The sequence below is a fragment of the Amia ocellicauda genome, chromosome 19, assembly GCF_036373705.1.
Source record: "Amia ocellicauda isolate fAmiCal2 chromosome 19, fAmiCal2.hap1, whole genome shotgun sequence".
NCBI lineage: Eukaryota > Metazoa > Chordata > Actinopteri > Amiiformes > Amiidae > Amia > Amia ocellicauda.
In genome coordinates this window covers 5,120,803-5,141,451 of record NC_089868.1, presented here as the reverse complement: position 1 = coordinate 5,141,451, position 20,649 = coordinate 5,120,803, and the positions used below count along the sequence as shown (strand labels likewise).

At 38.8% G+C, this 20,649-nt stretch overlaps 1 protein-coding gene across 3 annotated transcripts in view; it reads right to left on the bottom strand.

Annotated features, from left to right (window-relative positions):
* Positions 1-19,582, bottom strand: part of elavl4 (ELAV like neuron-specific RNA binding protein 4) — a 169,092-nt gene extending 149,510 nt beyond the window's left edge. The window contains exon 1 of one of the 3 annotated variants that reach the window (XM_066692004.1): positions 19,117-19,582. In XM_066692004.1, the coding sequence (XP_066548101.1) occupies positions 19,117-19,164 (48 nt within the window). In that variant the 5' untranslated portion in view covers positions 19,165-19,582. Of the gene's footprint in view, positions 1-18,379; positions 18,543-19,116 lie in introns of those variants that run through there. The other 2 variants (XM_066692003.1, XM_066692002.1) reach the window with 2 other exon arrangements.
* Positions 19,583-20,649: the final 1,067 nt, after the last annotated feature.

Genomic DNA, 20,649 nt, shown 5'->3' with positions numbered 1-20,649 from the left:
CTGTATATATTTTAATATACTACCTGCTTTTCAATTCTTTATATTTTTGGTTCATACAGCATATCTGTTATTTCCTTCAACGACACTGAATTGGTCTTAAAACAGAGTCTTCAAGCATAGGACTAACTGATCCAGTAAAAGCCTTGCCAGTGTGGTCAGCATTGTAATGCTGCATTGATTATTGTTCAGAAATACAATTCCAACACCTTTGGAGACCTCCATCAATATCTTAGAATTACCAATACCAATAGTTACAAATTCTGCTTATACCAGAAGCAAACATAGCAGTCCCTTTATATATTTTTACATGATGACAATCAGTATTATTGTTCTAACTATTGTCCATCAAATCTTATTTTTTGGAATTATCTAATTAACAAGCTAAAACGTCAGTTCCGGGTTCGGTTCTACTTCTGCACTACCAACCTGAAAGTAAAAGCAGTTTGACTTGGAAATAATTGGAGCATAAATACAGACATAAATTGTCAAAAAGCAAAGAGAGTCAATTTCCCTTTCAATCAAATGCCCACTGCTTAGGGATTACAAAGAATTAGAAGAAATAGTTGTTACATTCACAGTGGGAGGTATACTTGCGTAATTGCACTGCAGTAATGTTAATATTTCCTTTCTGTAGCTTGCTTACTGTTACTAAAATTGCATGGCCCTCTCTCCCCTTCAACATACATACATACATACATAAGACATGCACTTCACAAAACCAACCAAACAATGCTATAATTTATAAGCAGAAACAAGAGTAGAATTTAACCACCTGTTACAGGATTGTCTGACGTAAAGGTCTTTGACAACATGAAAGGTGAGGTCTGAGTTACCTAGATTTGATTCCAGTGTAACTGTTGTTGACTGTTGTTTGGCTATGAACCTAATGGTTGCAGGAAGGGAAAAATGTAAACATTGTATTATATTTCTGTTCTTTATACCATCCTAAATATTGTATTATGGTGCAAAGAGGGACATGAAGTAGCCTATGAGCTGGCACTACACCTGACAGGAGCCCTGGGGAGGTGAATCAGCATCCGGAAGCAGCTGTTGCCTGATGTCCCAATGCCAGAGAGACAAGACCAGTCCTACAGTCATGTATCTTAGAGAACGGAAAGCTTGCAGCCCAAGGTATCCTTCAGCACAGTGCCCTGCTGGGCGCTTTGGAGATTGGCTGTGCACCTAATGTAATGCACAGGAGGAGACCCAAAAACGGCAATGCTTGAGGCTCAAGAAATCTTATTCCTTAAGCATACCTTTGTTCCTTATTCACACTCTCTCCTGTAATTTATTTTTGGAGAGTTGTGAACAACATTTCAGATCTGTGTTTTTAATCCTAATCTTGATGGAAAAAAAAAAGATGTTAGGTGTAATTTACATTTCTCCATTCATGTTATACCTTTTGTTAGTACTTGTTGCGCAACAACTTATTGCCCTGCTCATTTTTCCAGATGAACAGTAGACATACATTTGTCCACACCATCATTCTCCCTACAGTCAAACAGAACTAAATTTGGATAAAGCTAAGACAAATACAGAAATATTGTAAGTATAATAGCATTAATATTTTTTAGAGGTAAAAAAAAGGTCCATGTCAGGCAATTATAATATTGATTAAAAAAGGGAAAGGGAGAACAATGCAGTGTTACATTTAACAGCTGCTCTGGACCCCCCAATTAAAAAAGCTTGAGTTTATCACCGATCATATAAAAAGACTGTTAAGATGTATTTTGCATTTGCAGTATTGAGGCAAAGCCAATTTAGTACACAGATTTGTATCACATACCGAGTTCATTCAAACGGCCTGTCTGTGTGAGTCTGTTTGTTAATTATTGGCAATTTGAAATGACAGACTACAGAAAACAGAACTGAATGTCAAAAGAAATCAAATAAAGTCTTGGTAAAGTAATAATTACAAAATGAAATTAACTATTTGTCAATGTCAATGGTGGCATACTGCAATGGGAATGAGACTGTTGATGCTGGGGATGGTGGACTTGGGGAGCAGAAAGGTCAATTATGAACACTTTTTACCTGAGTATTTGCACGGGGTAAATACGGAAGGAGCTGAAAGGGGGATGCAGAAACAGGCTATGCAGGTTTCGACAGAGCAGGTTGGAAGAGGAAATGGAAACAAGGCTGGTTGAAAACCTGTTGCAAAGGCTGTGCAGAACGTTGCGGCAAAAGGATATGTTGGGATGGGCGTGGAGCTTGAAAGTGAGAGCAGGGATATTGATGGGAGTGGACAGGTGCTTCAACAGTCAGCTGGGGAGGGAGGGTTTCTGGAGGGAGGCAGGATGGTGGGGCCACATGGATCGAGCGTGGGCCTCACCGCAGTGGCTGAAAATATGAAGGAAGCGGTAGGAGGAAACAACATCCCGTGAAGTTGAAGTTGTTACAAACTTGTCTGCCATCGGCATTTGCAGATTTGCTGGTTGAGGGAGAGCAGAACAGTGGGTGGAGAATACAGCAAATCATTTGGAGGGAGGGTGGTAAAGAGCGTGTAGTCTCGGGAGGGGGGAAGAGGAGCAGGGAGAGGAGGGAAAGAGCAGGAGGGGAGGGGCCGGGGGGATTGCCGCACAGGCTGCAGGGGGTGCCGGGGAGGGAGAACGAAGGAGGCTATGGGGAGGGGGGAAGAGCCGCACAGGGCTGCAGGGGGGGCTGTGGGGAGACCAAATGAGGCTATGGGGGGGGGTGCGGGAAATAGCCGTATGGGGCTTCGCAGAGGGTGCTAGCTTGGGGGAGGGAGGATGGAGCAACACTGTGTTGGTACAAAACCTGGTGCAGGCAAGCGACGCTCCAGTTCCTGATGTTGGGAGCCAATGGATTTTGGAAGCTGACGGATTAGAGCGGGGGGTCCGAGGTCGAGAGGAAGAAGCCGATGATGGAGAATGGAAGTTGTCGAGAGAGGCCAGACCCGAGCGGTGGGAGCGAGGAGCAGGGGACATGCTTGGATTGCTGAGGGATCTGGAAGCAGCTCCATGCCATGTAGTGCAATGGCAGAGGCGGGGAGAGCCGGACCCGAGACCGTGGAGCAGGGGCGAGCCGCTGCAGCTGGAATGCGTACACTGTCAGGAGGTTGAGCAGGAGTCGCAGCTTGGCAAGAAGGTGAAGGAGAACCAGCAGAGCGATTTGGTTCCTAGAGGGAGTCGGCAACAGAAGATGGCAAAGAATCCATTGCGAAGCATAGCACATGTAAAACAACAAACGCAAAGGGGTGTGTGTTGAAGGAGGGGGTATTTATACTCTTTGGACCGGAAATGAGTGTGATGTAATTGGGCTGTCTACTCCCGAAATTGTATGTATAATTCCAATTGAATTGCACTGTACTGCGCTTCTGATGTGTATTGTCGCATACCCTTTCAAAACCTTTGCAGTGTCTTAATGTAGTGCAAATGCTTGCCAGAAAAGTTTGGAATAAAGTCAGATCGTGTATTTAGAGTCACCGAGAGATTTTTTTTTATAAGGTGTCTGCTTTATGTACTGTTTTTAATATTTTTCTTTAATAAATAATTCAAGAAGTAATAACTAACTTATAGTATTGTATGACTATATTGTAAGACTACAAACATTGCTGCTGCTTTTTTATTAATGTAAGTGTTTAATATAATTGTGCTTTGCTTAAGAACTAATATCCAAATTCCTATTTATATTTATATCCATGTAAGTGTGGACTAATTTCTCTTGATCAAATTACTGGATGGGTGGGGGGGAAAGCAAATAAGTCTTGTAAGTCTGGGTCAAAGCTGATTTTTCCTTCATCTGCACTTAGAAAGGGTTTCCACTTTCTCCTACACAATATCCAAAAAGCTTATTTGTCTACGTCTGCTTGAATAACTGAGCAAATCCAGTTACCTGAACATGATAAACGCAAAATAAAGTAGCTCTTTTCCTTCCTACATTCATATCCGATATAAAAGAATACAAGCACATACGAAATGGAGCACTGTCTGAACAATCATTATGCAGACAGTAAGTATCAGTGGTTCTTGGGCAAAGTCAGCACTGCAGCAAGCCATTAAGCGTTTCACTCACGTAGAAGTCTTGGTTGAAATCCAAATTAAGTCAGACTTTCAAATTAGATAAGTCCTTCTTAACTTAACAGTTCACTGCACAAAACCACTGTGCACCTAGAAGTCACACAAAGAAAAGCCAAATTATGATGGGCATACAAACTTCCTATATAACTATAACTGACAGAAGTACTAGGAGAAGAGCTGTGTAAGGTGACCCTAAAACTGAGAGTGTTGTATCTCTTTAGGTTTGTTTTGATGTAATTTTTTGTATGTATGTTTTCAACTCTAAATGTATTCAAAAAGTTTAAAGTCTTACTTTTAATCAAGCAATCCTACTGACTCAAAAAGTTTTACAGAGGTCTTGGCAATGTACATTTTTAAAACCGAACAAGTGTTTATACAGCTCCAACGCAATATATATATATACAGTGGGGGAAAAAAGTATTTGATCCCCTGCTTATTTTGTATGTTTGTCCACTGACAAAGAAATGATCAGTCTATAATTTTAACATTTCAAAAAAGTTATAAATTGATTTGCATGTTAATGAGGGAAATAAGTATTTGACCCCTTCGACTTAGTACTTGGTGGCAAAACCCTTGTTGGCAATCACAGAGGTCAGACGTTTCGTGTAGTTGGCCACCAGGTTTGCACACATCTCAGGAGGGATTTTGTCCCACTCCTCTTTGCAGATCCTCTCCAAGTCATTAAGGTTTCGAGGCTGACGTTTGGCAACTCGAACCTTCAGCTCCCTCCACAGATTTTCTATGGGATTAAGGTCTGGAGACTGGCTAGGCCACTCCAGGACCATAATGTGCTTCTTTTTGAGCCACTCCTTTGTTGCCTTGGCTGTGTGTTTTGGGTCATTGTCATGCTGGAATACCCATCCACGTTGGGAAGGAGGTTCTCACCCAAGATTTGATGGTACATGGCCCAGTCCATCGTCCCTTTGATGCGGTGCAGTTGTCCTGTCCCCTTAGCAGAAAAACACCCCCAAAGCATAATGTTTCCACCTCCAAACAAGGCGAGTTGAGTTGATGCCAAAGAGCTTGATTTTGGTCTCATCTGACCACAACACTTTCAACCAGTTCTCCTCTGAATCATTCAGATGTTCATTGGCAAACGTCAGACGGGCCTGTACATGTGCTTTCTTGAGCAGGGGGACCTTGCGGGCGCTGCAGGATTTCAGTCCTTCACGGTGTAGTGTGTTACCAGTTGTTTTCTTGGTGACTATGGTCCCAGCTGCCTTGAGATCATTAACAAGATCCTCCCGTGTAGTTCTGGGCTGATTCCTCACCGTTCTCATGATCATTGAAACTCCACGAGGTGAGATCTTGCATGGAGCCCCAGACCGAGGGAGACTGACAGTTATTTGTGTTTCTTCCATTTGCGAATAATCGCACCAACTGTTGTCACCTTCTCACCAAGCTGCTTGGCGATGGTCTTGTAGCCCATTCCAGCCTTGTGTAGGTCTACAATCTTGTCCCTGACATCCTTGGACAGCTCTTTGGTCTTGGCTATGGTGGAGAGTTTGGAATCTGATTGATTGATTGCTTCTGTGGACAGGTGTCTTTTATACAGGTAACAAGATGAGATTAGGAGCACTCCCTTTAAGAGAGTGCTCCTAATCTCAGCTCGTTACTTGTATAAAAGACACCTGGGAGCCAGAAATCTTGTTGATTGATAGGGGATCAAATACTTATTTCCCTCATTAACATGCAAATCAATGTATAACTTTTTTGAAATGCGTTTTTCTGGATTGTTTTGTTGTTATTCTGTCTCTCACTGTTAAAATACACCTACCATTAAAATTATAGACTTATCATTTCTTTGTCAATGGGCAAACGTACAAAATCAGCAGGGGATCAAATACTTTTTTCCCACACTGTATATACATACCGATCAGCCATAACATTATGACCACTGACAGGTGAAGTGAATAACACTGATAATCTCGTTATCATGGCACCTGTCAGTGGGTGGGATATATTAGGCAGCAAGTGAACATTTTGGCCTCAAAGTTTATGTGTTAGAAGCAGGAAAAATTGGCAAGCGTAAGGATCTGAGCTACTTTGACAAGGGCCAAATTGTGATGGCTTAGATGACTGGGTCAGAGCATCTCCAAAACTGCAGCTCTTGTGGGGTGTTCCCGGTCTGCAGTGGTCAGTACCTATGAAAAGTGGTCCAAGGAAGGAAAAGTGATGAACCGGCGACAGGGTCATGGGCGGTCAAGGCTCATTGATGCACGTGTGGATTGAAGGCTGGCCCATGTGGTCTGATCCAACAGGCGAGCTACAATAGCTCAGATTGCTAAAAAAGTTAATGCTGGTTCTGATAGAAAGGTGTCAGAACACATAGTGCATTGCAGTTTGTTGCTTATGAGGCTGTGTAGCCGCAGACCAGTCAGGGTGCCCATGCTGACCCCTGTCCACTGCCGAAAGCGCCTACAATGGGCATGTGAGCATCAGAACTGGACCACGGAGCAATGGAAGAAGGTGGCCTGGTCTGATGAATCACAAGTTCAAGGTGTTGACTTGGCCTCCAAATTCCCCAGATTTCAATACAATCGAGCATCTGTGGGATGTGCTGGACAAACAAGTCCGATCCATGGAGGCCCCACCTTGCAATTTACAGGACTTAAAGGATCTGCTGCTAACGTCTTGGTGCTAGATACCACAGCACACCTTCAGAGGTCTAGTGGAGTCCATGCCTCGACGGGTCAGGGCTGTTTTGGCAGCAAAAGGGGGACCTACACAATATGAGGCAGGTGGTCATAATGTTATGGCTGATCGGTGTATATATATTTAAAAGGGGACAATACATAGCTTTTACAAATTATTCTAAACATGTAAGAGAACCTCGTATTCCTTGTATTTTCACTCCACATAAGCTTTCCAGTGTCATTTTGTTCAATTGATATGAAAGTTGATCACAGTAAACAAACACAAATACATAGATATCTCCCAAGACTGAAACAAAACCCCCTCTAATATACAGTATGACACTGCATAACCCATACAGTGAAAATTTGCAAACAAACTGCAAACTTAAAAGTCAAGATACACAGGTTACTGTTTGATGTATTTGTATTGTCTTGGTCTAGGATGCCATTACAAATACACTCTTAAACACACTCCCAACGGCTCTATAATTGAGAGATTCCAATTCCGTGCCTTAGCTTCTCTGGTTCATAACCATTCCAAAGCCCTGATACATAGACCGCCTCCTGCAAAAATTACTCCTTCTTTACTGGCTTCAGTGTTCCTCTCACACATTGTACAGAGAATCCCAAATGCCTAAAAGAATAATTACCATGCATAAATTCATTTAAGAAAATAATAAAAAATTGTATTTTTCAGTTACTGCCATTGATGTCCCAAGCAGCTTCTATGGCAGAGCGTTTAAACCCAAACGGCACTGTTAGAGCAGATGAATTATTAATGCCAGGCAAAATAGTGAGGATTGTGAATTTGGTGTCTGTGAAGTGTTGCACTGGGGATGCCTCATAGGTCTGCCTTCAGTAATGCATACCTTCTATATCTTTCAGGCAATTAGCCTTTATTTATGGCAGCACACAATTTTAAGGGGAAAAAGAAAACCACATGCGATTGGAAATCCTTTTCCTTTTTGAATAGACCCATGCTTCTTATTAATATCAGCCCCTCACTCCTTCAGGTTTACTAAAGCACAGTACTGCTTTAAAATATAACATTCCATACTTTGCAATTTGTCAGCCAAAGAAAATTACCTGGAGGTTCACCTTCCAGCAGGACAATGACCCTAAGCATACTGCTATAGCAACACTCGAGTGGTTTAAGGGGAAACATGTTAAATGTCTTGGAATGGCCTAGTCAAAGCCCAGACCTCAATCCAACTTGAAGGAGCTGGAGCAGTTTTGCCTTTAAGAATGGGCAAAAATCCCAGTGGCTAGATGTGCCAAGCTTATAGAGACATATCCCAAGAGACTTGCAGCTGTAATTGCTGCAAAAGGTGGCTCTATAAAGTATTGACATTGGGGAGTTGATTAGTTATGCACTCTCAAGTTTTCAGTTTTTTTGTCTTATTTCTTGTTTGTTTCACAATAAAAAATATTTTGCAACTTCAGAGTGGTAGGCATGTTGTGTAAATCAAGTGATACAAACCACCAAAAAATCTATTTTAATTCCAGGTTGTAAGGCAACAATATAGGAAAAATGCCAAGGGGGTGAATACCTTCGCAAGGCACTGTACATAAAATAAGTTGAGCACGGGGTAGTTTTATGATTGACCTAATGTAATTCAGGAGAAAAAAGAAATAACTTATTATTGGAATGTTTTATTTTTTAATAGATAAATGCCAAGCCAGACTAACATTGCAGTGAGCAGGTAGCACAATTGGATTCATCCAAACAGTTAACTTTTATAGGTGTTTTCTAACAATATTTTGTGCTCTGCCTAAATATTTATGTAAAATTGTCACTAGCCTAAGAAACATAGATTATTTATTTATTTATATACTTAGTTAACCAACTGATAGATTGTAGATTGGAAACAATTCTTCTGCCACAGCAAACAAGAATGAGCTATACAAAGAACCATGTGTGGAGATCTGTGCAGTTTATGTATTTATTTATTGCTTTATTATTGTATGCACTGCTATAATCTGCTATCCAGTGACAGAGGATTCCTGGGGAGAACTCTGTAATAATTATGCATTGAAAGTCAAGTATGATGATCAAATCATTACAACACTAGTTGGACCTAAGCATTTCCAATGCCTGTTTACAAATTGACAGGAATGAAGGGATATGGACATCAGTCTGGAAAACATGGTAAATAAAGTCTGGTAATAAACTATTACTACACTTTGCAGTTCCCTTATGTATTTCTATGCTAATACACAAAAACACTAATTACAGTAGTACCACAATAAATCTTGCTGTTGGGCATTCATAAAATCAACAGAATTCTGTCTTATTGTATTTAACAGCCATAAACATTCCAAATTAAAACAACATAACAATAGTGAGCAAATAATAACTTAATTTCCACTTCAAATGTCACATAGGCACATTTCTAAAAAGAACCATAATAATGAAAATATAGCTTTTGTGTGGCAATTTGCTCCTCTTTGTTCAATTAGTACACTGAGTAAAATTAAGCTAATTCCTTGTACTGCCAAAAACATCTGCTGTAACATCTACTATTCTTGTGGTGGATATCTAACTGAATTTGTGAAAATCATGAACTAGGTATATTTGTAGTGGAAACTTCACACCCTTCATTTGGAACGTTATGATCTTGAAAATAATATTTTTCATTAAACTATACTTATTGTTAAATTATATCTGTTCAGAATGTGTTGACGATTTAATTAGCCTATATACACTCACCTAAAGGATTATTAGGAACACCTGTTCAATTTCTCATTAATGCAATTATCTAACCAACCAATCACATGGCAGTTGCTTCAATGCATTTAGGGGTGTGGTCCTGGTCAAGACAATCTCCTGAACTCCACACTGAATGTCTGAATGGGAAAGAAAGGTGATTTAAGCAATTTTGAGCGTGGCATGGTTGTTGGTGCCAGACGGGCCGGTCTGAGTATATCACAATCTGCTCAGTTACTGGGATTTTCACACACAACCATTTCTAGGGTTTACAAAGAATGGTGTGAAAAGGGAAAAACATCCAGTATGCGGCAGTCCTGTGGGCGAAAATGCCTTGTTGATGCTAGATGTCAGAGGAGAATGGGCCGACTGATTCAAGCTGATAGAAGAGCAACTTTGACTGAAATAACCACTCGTTACAACCAAGGTATGCAGCAAATAATTTGTGAAGCCACAACACGTACAACCTTGAGGCGGATGGGCTACAACAGCAGAAGACCCCACCGGGTACCACTCATCTCCACTACAAATAGGAAAAAGAGGCTACAATTTGCACAAGCTCACCAAAATTGGACAGTTGAAGACTGGAAAAATGTTGCCTGGTCTGATGAGTCTCGATTTCTGTTGAGACATTCAGATGGTAGAGTCAGAATTTGGCGTAAACAGAATGAGAACATGGATCCATCATGCCTTGTTACCACTGTGCAGGCTGGTGGTGGTGGTGTAATGGTGTGGGGGATGTTTTCTTGGCACACTTTAGGCCCCTTAGTGCCAATTGGGCATCGTTTAAATGCCACGGCCTACCTGAGCATTGTTTCTGACCATGTCCATCCCTTTATGACCACCATGTACCCATCCTCTGATGGCTACATCCAGCAGGATAATGCACCATGTCACAAAGGTCGAATCATTTCAAATTGGTTTCTTGAACATGATAATGAGTTCACTGTACTAAACTGGCCCCCACAGTCACCAGATCTCAACCTAATAGAGCATCTTTGGGATGTGGTGGAACGGGAGCTTCGTGCCCTGGATGTGCATCCCACAAATCTCCATCAACTGCAAGATGCTATCCTATCAATATGGGCCAACATTTCTAAAGAATGCTTTCAGCACCTTGTTGAATCAATGCCACGTAGAATTAAGGCAGTTCTGAAGGCGAAAGGGGGTCAAACACAGTATTAGTATGGTGTTCCTAATAATCCTTTAGGTGAGTGTATAAAACTGCAAAGATTCCAGCTCTGGCCTATCTATTCAGTTTTCTCCAAAGCGAATCCAGAAAGAGCATTGTTTTCAATGAAGGGTTTGAATACCTTTGATTATAACTTTACATTTTCAAACACTGGTTTGTTTATATTGCATGATGTTGAAGAATAGTATTATTTTGTGCTTTTATGAATGCTTCTGATTGGGTACCAGTAAAATAATCCTAAACCTTCATATTACAACTCCCATGTTTTACTATAGGCACTACACAATATTTTGACAGTTTCATGTGTCTACAATACCCTTTTCCAGTGTGCTTTTGAACAGTCTTTGTACTTAAGTGCCCATTCTATGTGTTTTTGACGTTTTCATTCTCTCAGAAAAGGTTTGTGTGCTGCAAATCGTATGCACTTCTCAAAGAGGTGTCGTTACTGTTTCCTTTGATGTGGAGATGCTTGCTAGTGGAATTTAAATCAGCAGCAGATTGAGTGCTGGTTGGGAAAGGATTAGTCTGAGTTTTTCTCTCAAAATAATCAGTGTGCTCTTCTACATGTTTTTTGTTTTATCTTTATGACCTTTGTTTGTATTGCTACTTTTTGGTATACATTTGTATTCTGCACTGCATGAAATGAAACAATGACTGTTTTTCTCTTCTTCCAGAAAACATATCCTTTTGAATGTGTATTATGGATACAAGATTATGTTTTATATCCTTGGAGCACAACATTCAGTTGCTAACATATGGGTCTATGTTTGTGTTTCTAGACATAATGAAAACTGAAAGGCAAATGAACATTCCATTCCTTAACACCATATTATACCCTCAGACCCTAAGATGACTTGTGAAGGACTTTAATAAATGTTCATGACCCTAAACACACAGCCAGTCTAAGTAAATATGTAAAATAATCTGGTTTAAAATTGAAGCTTTTGGTGATCTCCTGACCTTGATATGTTTTTGGAATGAACTTGACAGGAATGTAAAAAAAAAGTTCAAGCTGTGTAAATATACTCTGGGAAATATACAAGAATACATGCCAAATACACCGGCAGTTATGTGACAGAATGCCCAGAGTATGAACAGGTGTTCTAGCTAACAAGGGGGGATATTGAGATGAGAAATGTATGTAACAAATTGACAGCCTAAATAATATATGACAGGGGCTTTAATATGGCTCCCTTGCTGATCCAAATCTGTAGGTTATAAATTATTATTATTATTATTATTATTATTATTATTATTATTATTATTATTATTATTATTATTATTATCTCCAAATGATTTTACACATTTTCAGCACCACACCATTTTTCTTATTTTTATTGACTCTACAAAATGTATTTTTTAATCTTTTTTTTGTACAATTTGTAACACACACCACTGTACTTTTTTCATTATGGCCCCAGGAGTCATTCAAAAGCTCAAAAGATATGATGTTTAACAAATGTTAAAGCTGGTTATCTGAAGAAACTCTCAAGGCCACATTTTTGTAGAGTCTGCACTGGAATCCTCATTGTTTTTTTTTTTTTTTTTATAAAAGCGCTTGATATCTATAAAACTCCCTAGAAATAATACAGTTCAGATGCAGAAGACTGTAGGCTATCTTCTTTTAAAATGTATATATACATTTCTGTCACTAGGCCAAAGCCATTAACTAATGCACTATTCATGACTGTAATAAAATGGGATAATGAACTATTGATGCTAATCAAAATTCAACATGTGTAAGAGCATACTAATCATTCAGAATAGTTAAGGCAGGCATTTTAATGAAAAAGACAGGAGAAAAGAAGTACTGTTTTCACCCTGCCATTTGCTGCTAGAACTCTTTCATAGGTATGTTTAAGCGATAGTTTCATGCAACTTTAGAGATATATTTAACTAATTTGAACAAAACACACAGCGTTAAAGCTCAAATGCACAAATAAAATATTTGTGCATTGAAGCCCTGGGATAAATTGACAGCATGCGGATGCTCATGTTAGGCTGCGTCTAATGAAAGGCAACTGTCAAACTGCAGCCTCGGAATAGCCTTTGCATGACAGAGACATGAATAGGTTTTGAACAGAAGCCTCCTCTCTTATCATTCAAGGCACTACTCCTTTGCATTTGCACTTCTCTGCAGGCGAAAACGTTTACTCTTATTTCCGGGTCAGATTTCATAAATATAGGACAGCTGACCCTTGGATGGGTTCCAGCATGTTTGAGGGGATACTGCATGGTGCACTAGCGCAGTTTAGGAGTGACTATGCTGGAGTGGTGTAGGATTGATTCAAGTTATTTGTCATAACTTGTGATGAGTTCAAAACAAATAATTACCCCTTAAGGATGACCCTCACAATGTGACTGTAAGAGAGTTTAAAGTAAGGCTTCCTGCACTGATGGTACAAAGACCTGGTGATGGCAGAAGCTTCTCCCAGCCTAGGAACCTCTCTCCTTGGCCATGAGACACCTGTGCTTCATTCCATTTATCCCCTATTGATACAATAGCTCAGCTGTTTACAAAGCATGCAGGATCTCCATAAAACCATTTTACTTGCAGAACAGGGACATGGACCTCAGGCCTATTCATACAGCCCCATGATGCAATCTCTAATCAGTGAAATATTAGAACCAAAAAAAAAACTTATCCTGACTTGCAAAATTAATAAAACAAAAAATGCAGGACAGGGCCATAGTGACAAGATGTGAGCAAAACTGGGTACTGCAATCAATACTCAAACTACCAAGAACAAATGTATTAAATATAGAAGCTTTGTGCTATATTGTATATCTATTTTCATTTCAAAATACTAAAAGCATGCTCAGATGTTTCAAGGGTCCTTTAAGGGCTAAAGAATGCATACAAATACAAGGGGAGATGAGACAACTCAATCCAATAGATCATTATCTATTTATTTTCTCTACTGGTGTGAAAAACAACAAAAGTCAAGTGATTGACTGTTGTTTTCTGAACATTTAATCTAACAAATTATTTTGCTTAATTCTGCTCACCCATAACAAAAACACATTGTGCATTGGAAGAAGGATGATTTAAAATAAACTTGGACTGCGAGCACCTTTCAATGAAAATGTATCATATGGTCGCCCCATTAGGTAATTATAGTTTCCATAGATTTTTTCCCCGCCTGCAATATCACAATACAAGGAAAGCATATCGACCAACCTTAACATCAAGCAACTCAAACCAGAGTTTACCTAACAGTTGTGTTGTTTAACATAGAATATATGGTGAAATACGATTAAGTTCATCATGTGGTAATGTAATGTTAAGGTAAATGAAAATGGGATGAACTTTTTTTTTTCTCTTGGGATCAGTTAAGGTTTTAACAGGGAAGTGTTTTTAGTGTTTATATGTTTGTTTGTTTGTTTGTTTGTTTGTTTTTTGTCAGCTGTACAATATGCTAACATTTCTAAATTATCTCACTGTATCAGGCTTTTAGAAATTACCCAAAACTGAACTCTGGTATATATGGCATATTTGTTTGAAGTTTTTATATTCAAAATCTTACATGAACACTTATAATCCAGTGCCTTAAAATGTTTTGTCTAAATGTACAGCATGATTGCATTGTTTTATGAGTATGAAGTCAGCTTGATAGCCTCAGATTTTCTCCAGAACTCTTTGTTGTTACCTAATGGCAAGACTTGGTGTCAGTGTCAAATAATATTCAATTGCATGGTGATTACCTATCAGCACAATTCAAGGTGATAAGTTAAAAGCAACAAGCATTGTATTAATTTCAATGCTTCCTCTTGATACAGAAGATTACACTGTTAATCTTTCATTACTTAGATTTGTAAGCATTGTATCTGTGTTTGGTGCTCCACCTTCCATATAGTATCCCCCCCATAATAATGTGGGGGACACTATATGGAAGGTGGAGCACCAAACACAGATACAATGCTTACGAATCTAAATAATGCAAGATTAATAATTTATAGTTAATAGTTAGTATGCTACATGCTGAAAATGCATGAAAACCCCTCTCTGAACTTACATCACATTACCATTTCATAATTAAATATGTTTGTATGTTTCTTAAGTTTCTCTTCTTGTATTTTTGCAAAGTGGTGGGATAGCTGCACCTGTTTTGCCAAGCAGCTACACAAGGGTTGGGGAGTGTAATTGGAATCATTTCCTGGGTAAGTTAGCCATAGAGACACTGCAATCAGTGATGGAGGAAGCTGTAGAGAGAAACCAGATGGATGCTAATCAATGTTCTGAAACACAGATGACCCCAATGTGTGTGTAGCGCCAATAACTGTATGCAAATTGTAAGACATTTTCCACTCCAGACTTATGGTTCTGTTTGTTTTCGGTCTTTGAAGCTTCAAATTAGTTGCTTTGTTCACAAGAAAGAAATTAAATTTTGCTGGAGGGGTGGGTGTGGCTGAGAAGACGAACACAGAACAAAACAATAAAAAAAATAAAAAATACCAGCTGTTGGGAGCTATATGACTACAAAGAAATAGTGTTTCTGCAATGCCTTTCATTGACTTATGATTGAAAATGTCCAGTACAAGTCATCTTCAGTCTCCTGCTTGATTACAGGAATCATGAGCAAAACAACAGCAGATGTCTTATGTATATGTGTATGTATGTAATTATGTATCTATCCAGCATGGCTTTCTATCATACATCTATGTAGAAAGTTTTAAGTTTTCAAGTTTTAAATAATGCATTTCATTGTAGGTGCCAGGATTTTAAAATATCTGAAATGGTGAAAAAAATGTAAAGCTGAAATATTTGTATATGTGTCACACAGATAGACATTTTAGTGCTGGTTGTTGCTTATATATACATCTATAAAAATATAAATGTTTCTCTTAAACTTTTAACAGTACTGACTACTGACCAAATACATGGTACTGGCCGCTGGCCACTGATTCATACTGTTATTGCTTATTGTGTTGTCTTCCACTGTGTCAGTGTGCCCTTATAGAGTTTATTAAATGTCCTCTTAGTTTCCGGATGCCATTTCAAACACAATGTGCTACAGCAGCATCACCTACCCTCCTGAAAAAGATCAGATAGGAAGTCAATTCTATAGAAAGGTAATGAAAATATCTCAAACTAGTGGAAAATAACTACAAATAGTAATGGTAAATAAAAGTATTTAAATTCTCTGACTTTTACATGTATGTGTATATTATTATTATTATTATTGCTATATAAATACAATTACATGTTTCCAGTTGTATTCTTTGTTTTGAAAATATTTATAACTTTTATATTATCATTGTTATGCTCTTTGGAGGTTCCATGTAATTCTATGAGCACACACGGAACTAAAGTAACCTAAAAGCTCACTGCTACACACAGTTTTTAATAACAAGAAACCAAAAGTAGGGAATGCAAATGACAATACCAAATCCAGTTTGTATAGCTGGTAGTGAATTAATAAAAATAAATGGAAAGCACGGAAGAAAAAACTATCAGGCACATTTCAAGGAAATAAACTGTTATTTTTAATATAATTATTGTCACATTGAAACCTTCTGTCTTTCTTTATGTCATTTGTGAGGCCTTCCTTATTAATTTTCATTTTATCAGATCTCCCTGGACAAGCACATTCCCTATAACCTGTATAAAATATGAATGAACAAGCACACTCCTTCATTAGCTAATTACCTAATTAGAATATTTCTGCTGCTTTTTAATGTTCCGTTTAGGGTCTCTTTCTGCCAGAGATAGTGCAAGAAATTAGAATAAATGTCCTTCATCTTGGCTTTAAAAGAAAACCTAACCACTAATATCTGTCTGTCAGTCTCTTCATTTTGTTTATTAAACTAAAAAGGCAGTAGAGGAAGGTGTATTCCTGACTCTCCAGTCTTGTTCATTTCCAGAGTTGTATCCTGTTATGTATTTTCACTCAATTTATAAAAATACAAAATAAAAAACTCTGGTGTACGTGATTGAATGCTGCAACCTTTCATCTATGAAATATATATCTAACCACCAACCTGTTCACATTTCTAGCAGAAAGGAAAGAACATCTCCTCATATTTACTGATAGTATTAGGACGTCAAATGTATTACAGTATTACAGTGCACTATCCATACTGCCTCACTCAATTCTTTGTCTCTGTCATCTTCCATCAATCATTGCATTTAATAGGAAATAAAAATCCAACCTGTGAGAAATATATGAAAATATAACAACCATTTTTCTGAATATTTTACTGCTTAATGATTTAACATACTAGTAACCCAAAAAACACAATCTCTGTTTGATCCACTTATTCACTCAATACAGTCTTATCGTCTTGATAGCAAAGAAAAGGTTTAGCTCACATTATATCCGCTAACTCCCAAGGACAGTTCACTTGCATGTCTTTTTGGGAGAGAAACATTTAGTTGATAAAAGAGACATTTTCCAGATTTCAACAGCTCACATCCTGAAACCAGGTGATTTACTCCTTTGTCTATGGAAATTAATGTTTCCAAATAAATTTGCTTTCTAACCTAAAGTAGCAAACTAAGCACAATTAATTAAAGTATTTTCTTACAATTAAAAGACTGGCCTACAAGGGAGCCAAGTCAACCCTACAACTTCAACCAGCTATAAAGTTTAAAGCAGAGAAATTATTACAAATGGGACCCAAGTAAATACAAAAAGTTTATTTTGTATATTTATTCTCACCCTATTTCAGTGGTATTTGAGTGTAATCAAAATAGTAAATAGTAAATGGGAAAGGGTACTAGATGACATCTAAAAGGTTTTCACTGTCATTAATTGTTCTCACCCATTTCCCCATTTCCCCTGAGTAGTGCAGGGTCATCTACTAAATACATTATTTCTAAACACAGAACTATAGCCCTCGGAGCCACAAAAGCATTTTGAAAAGGCAGATGGCTCCAAGATTGGGATCCTCTCAGACTGCTTTAAGACACACAGAATAAACAGAATCAAATCCATTACACATTAGATTCACATTAGTTTGTGTCCATATAATGCAGCAGGAAGAATCTGTATTTTTCCCAGATGCACACTTTATGTGTATGTTTCCCTTCAAGCTGCACGATACAAATCCACATGGAAGTATAACAAATCAGAGAATGAAAAACCATCTAAGAACTCCCCCATCTAAATTTTTTTCCCACCCCCACACTATCTTTCACACCTGAAGAGTCATTTTGTTAAATAAGATAAAAACTTTTCACACCTTTTTTTCTCCTCTTGAAAATAATTGTATATGGAACTTATCCCATTAGCTTTATAAAAATATATCTTATAATACATTTATTTTTATTTTTCCCCCTGCCCCTCCTGGACCCATGCAAATCATTTGCCCCTTAAAAAATACCATGCTCAAACCCTGAAAATCGCTGATCATGTTTCCATTGACTATTCAGCACCCTCCCCCCCAATCATACTGTAAAACATAGCTGTTTTTTTAACTGAGTAACTGCTTTCCCCAGATGCAGCATTATCATTATTAACAGGGATCCTCCTCCTTCTCATAGACATGCTGTTCTAGCTGGTATTGGACTGACAGACACGGAAGTGCTGTGACTTGCCCAAGGTCACACAACAGGGAAGGCGCAAAACACAGGACTCAAGCTACTGCACAATTCCCTTCACTCTTAGCATTTTTACACCTTACCATATCGACCTAATGACAAGTGTTCAGACAAGCAGTCAAACGAAAGCATCAGACATTTTTAAACAACAGTGCTAAGTCAATTCCCATAGAAGGTACGGATTAATTCTCCCAACCTCAGTTCCATCAGCACCATTTCTTTTCCTTATTTTTTTTTCTCATATTTTCTGTTTCTTCTTACCAAAAGTGACCTGCCCCCAGGCTGGCTGCTGGCTGGGATTTCCCTGGGAAACAGCAGTGATCTCATCTCAGGTAAGGCGCTTTCAGGAGGGGCTAGTCCCAAATGCTGTGGGTACCTCATCATCATCTTGAAAGCTGCAAAAGAGGCTCCTTGCTCACACACACACACTCACACAGACGAAGAGGGAGAGCTGGAATGGAAAAGGACGGAGAGAGAGAGAGAGAGAGAGAGAACGAGAGGGAGTGAGAGAGAGAGAGAGAGAGAGAGAGAGAGAGAGAGAGAGAGAAACACGTGCGCGCTCACACTCACACACACACACACACACACACACACACACACATGCGCGCACCCCTCTCAGAACACACACAAACATGCACACAGGCACTTGGAGCCCAGATGGACTATTCCTCAAGTAACCTCAACATTAATAGCCAAATTAATAACCTGAATAAAATGGGTAAAAAACAGCCAGCACAGCATGGAAAAAAAAGCCAGGCTTCTCCTAAACGCTCACTTTATCATGAGCTTATAATAAGAGTCCTCTATTTTCAACTTATTCCCTCAGACGCACACCCCATGTTCAATGTATTTACCCCAGATACCCTCACTCCCTACTGTTCTCCAGCAATGCTCTTCCCACCCATTACACAAACACAAAAGAAGGATGGGCAAAAAACATTGAAAGTAGAAATTAGGGGAGAGGAGGGGGGATAAGAAAATCAAATCCATTTATTTACCTCATTGCTTAACAAGGCAGCATTCAGTGTTCTGCTGATGTCAAACATCTTGTTGTCAAGGCTCTCGTTTTCCTTTCTTTTTTTATGTTCCCCCCGTCTCTCACTCACAGTAATGGGAGGCAGTCCCAGAAAAGAATAAAGAAAAGAAGGAAAAAAGACCACCCCCAAAAAAAATAAAAATAAAATCCTTTAGTTTTTGTTATTTTCCCCCCTCTGGTTTTTGGACACCTCAGTCAGCACTGGAGCTTGAGCCCAGGGTCTCGGCACACCACTGGAGAGTCAATATATATATATTTTTTTATCTCCCCAGAGTCAGCACATTAAAACAAGCAGCCAGGCTAGTAGGATTGCTTCCTTATCTTTCCCTCGCACACTCACACACACAATGTGCTCCAATCCTTACACAGCTCTCTGGTAGATTAGCTTGTCCCAAAACATAGCTCTTAGTTTAAACTCCCTCCCTCCCTCTCTCTCTCTCTCTCTCTCTCTCTCTCTCTCTCTCTCATTTTCTCCCTCTATCTCTCCCCCCCACCCCTCTGCCTCTTGTTATACCCAGCAGTTACAGTTCACTCTGTTACCACAAGGTGGGTAGTCTGTGCTAACTATTAGCTTTACCTTCTTCCTTTTTTCAGTTTCCCTCCCCTCCTTTTTAAATTAGATGGTCAGGTGGGATATTGCACTTATTTTTGGTCTTTGCTGCCACTATTTTATTTTTATTTTTTGGCCTCTCCCTTTTCCCAAAAGAAATCAAGTTGCTATTTTATGAACAGAGATATTTCTTATAGGGTATATTTGGTGCTACATTCATTCAATCTTTCCTAGCTGGAGTCTTAGCATGTGATGTCTGTCTGTCTGTCATAAAAGTGCAATCTCCACACACAAGGGTAAAAGTCTCATATATACCTGAGGACCAATGTAGCATATCTTCTTTTTGAGGAATTTCAGACACTGGAGTCACTGTGGTCCCCTCCCAAATGTGCATCTGCCTTCCACCATCAAGTGAGATCAAGTAAAAAAATACAAACAAAAAGAGAACCCTAAGATGCTCAAACAAGGGAATGTGGTACAAGTATCCTTCACATTTTTAACTGGTCACTTGAATTTTGATTAAACAAGAGCTCAGAAAACTGGTGGCTCTATGTTTGTCAGAAGTTGTGAAAGCCATCAGTATATTAACCTTTAGAATGTCACACTGACTCTAAAATCAGAACAATGGTAAAACCAGGCAGAGACTGACCAATATGAAACCATTGTTATTTTGTTAATGGTACAATGGAAGTCCATAAAGTTAACCTAAACCAGCCACCACTCAAACCTATAAGTATTTGAGGGTGAAGATGTAATGGTCATATTATAACAAAGCAACATTGCACTTTCCCATCAATCAGAATCAATGTTGCAGTTTCCCATCCATCAGAATCAATGTTGCATTTTACACATATCAATGTGTGCTATATATTTGGTTCCAAGATAGAGACATACTGATAAATACAGGTTCAGCTTCATTCAGAGGTTACGAATAATACCTGCATA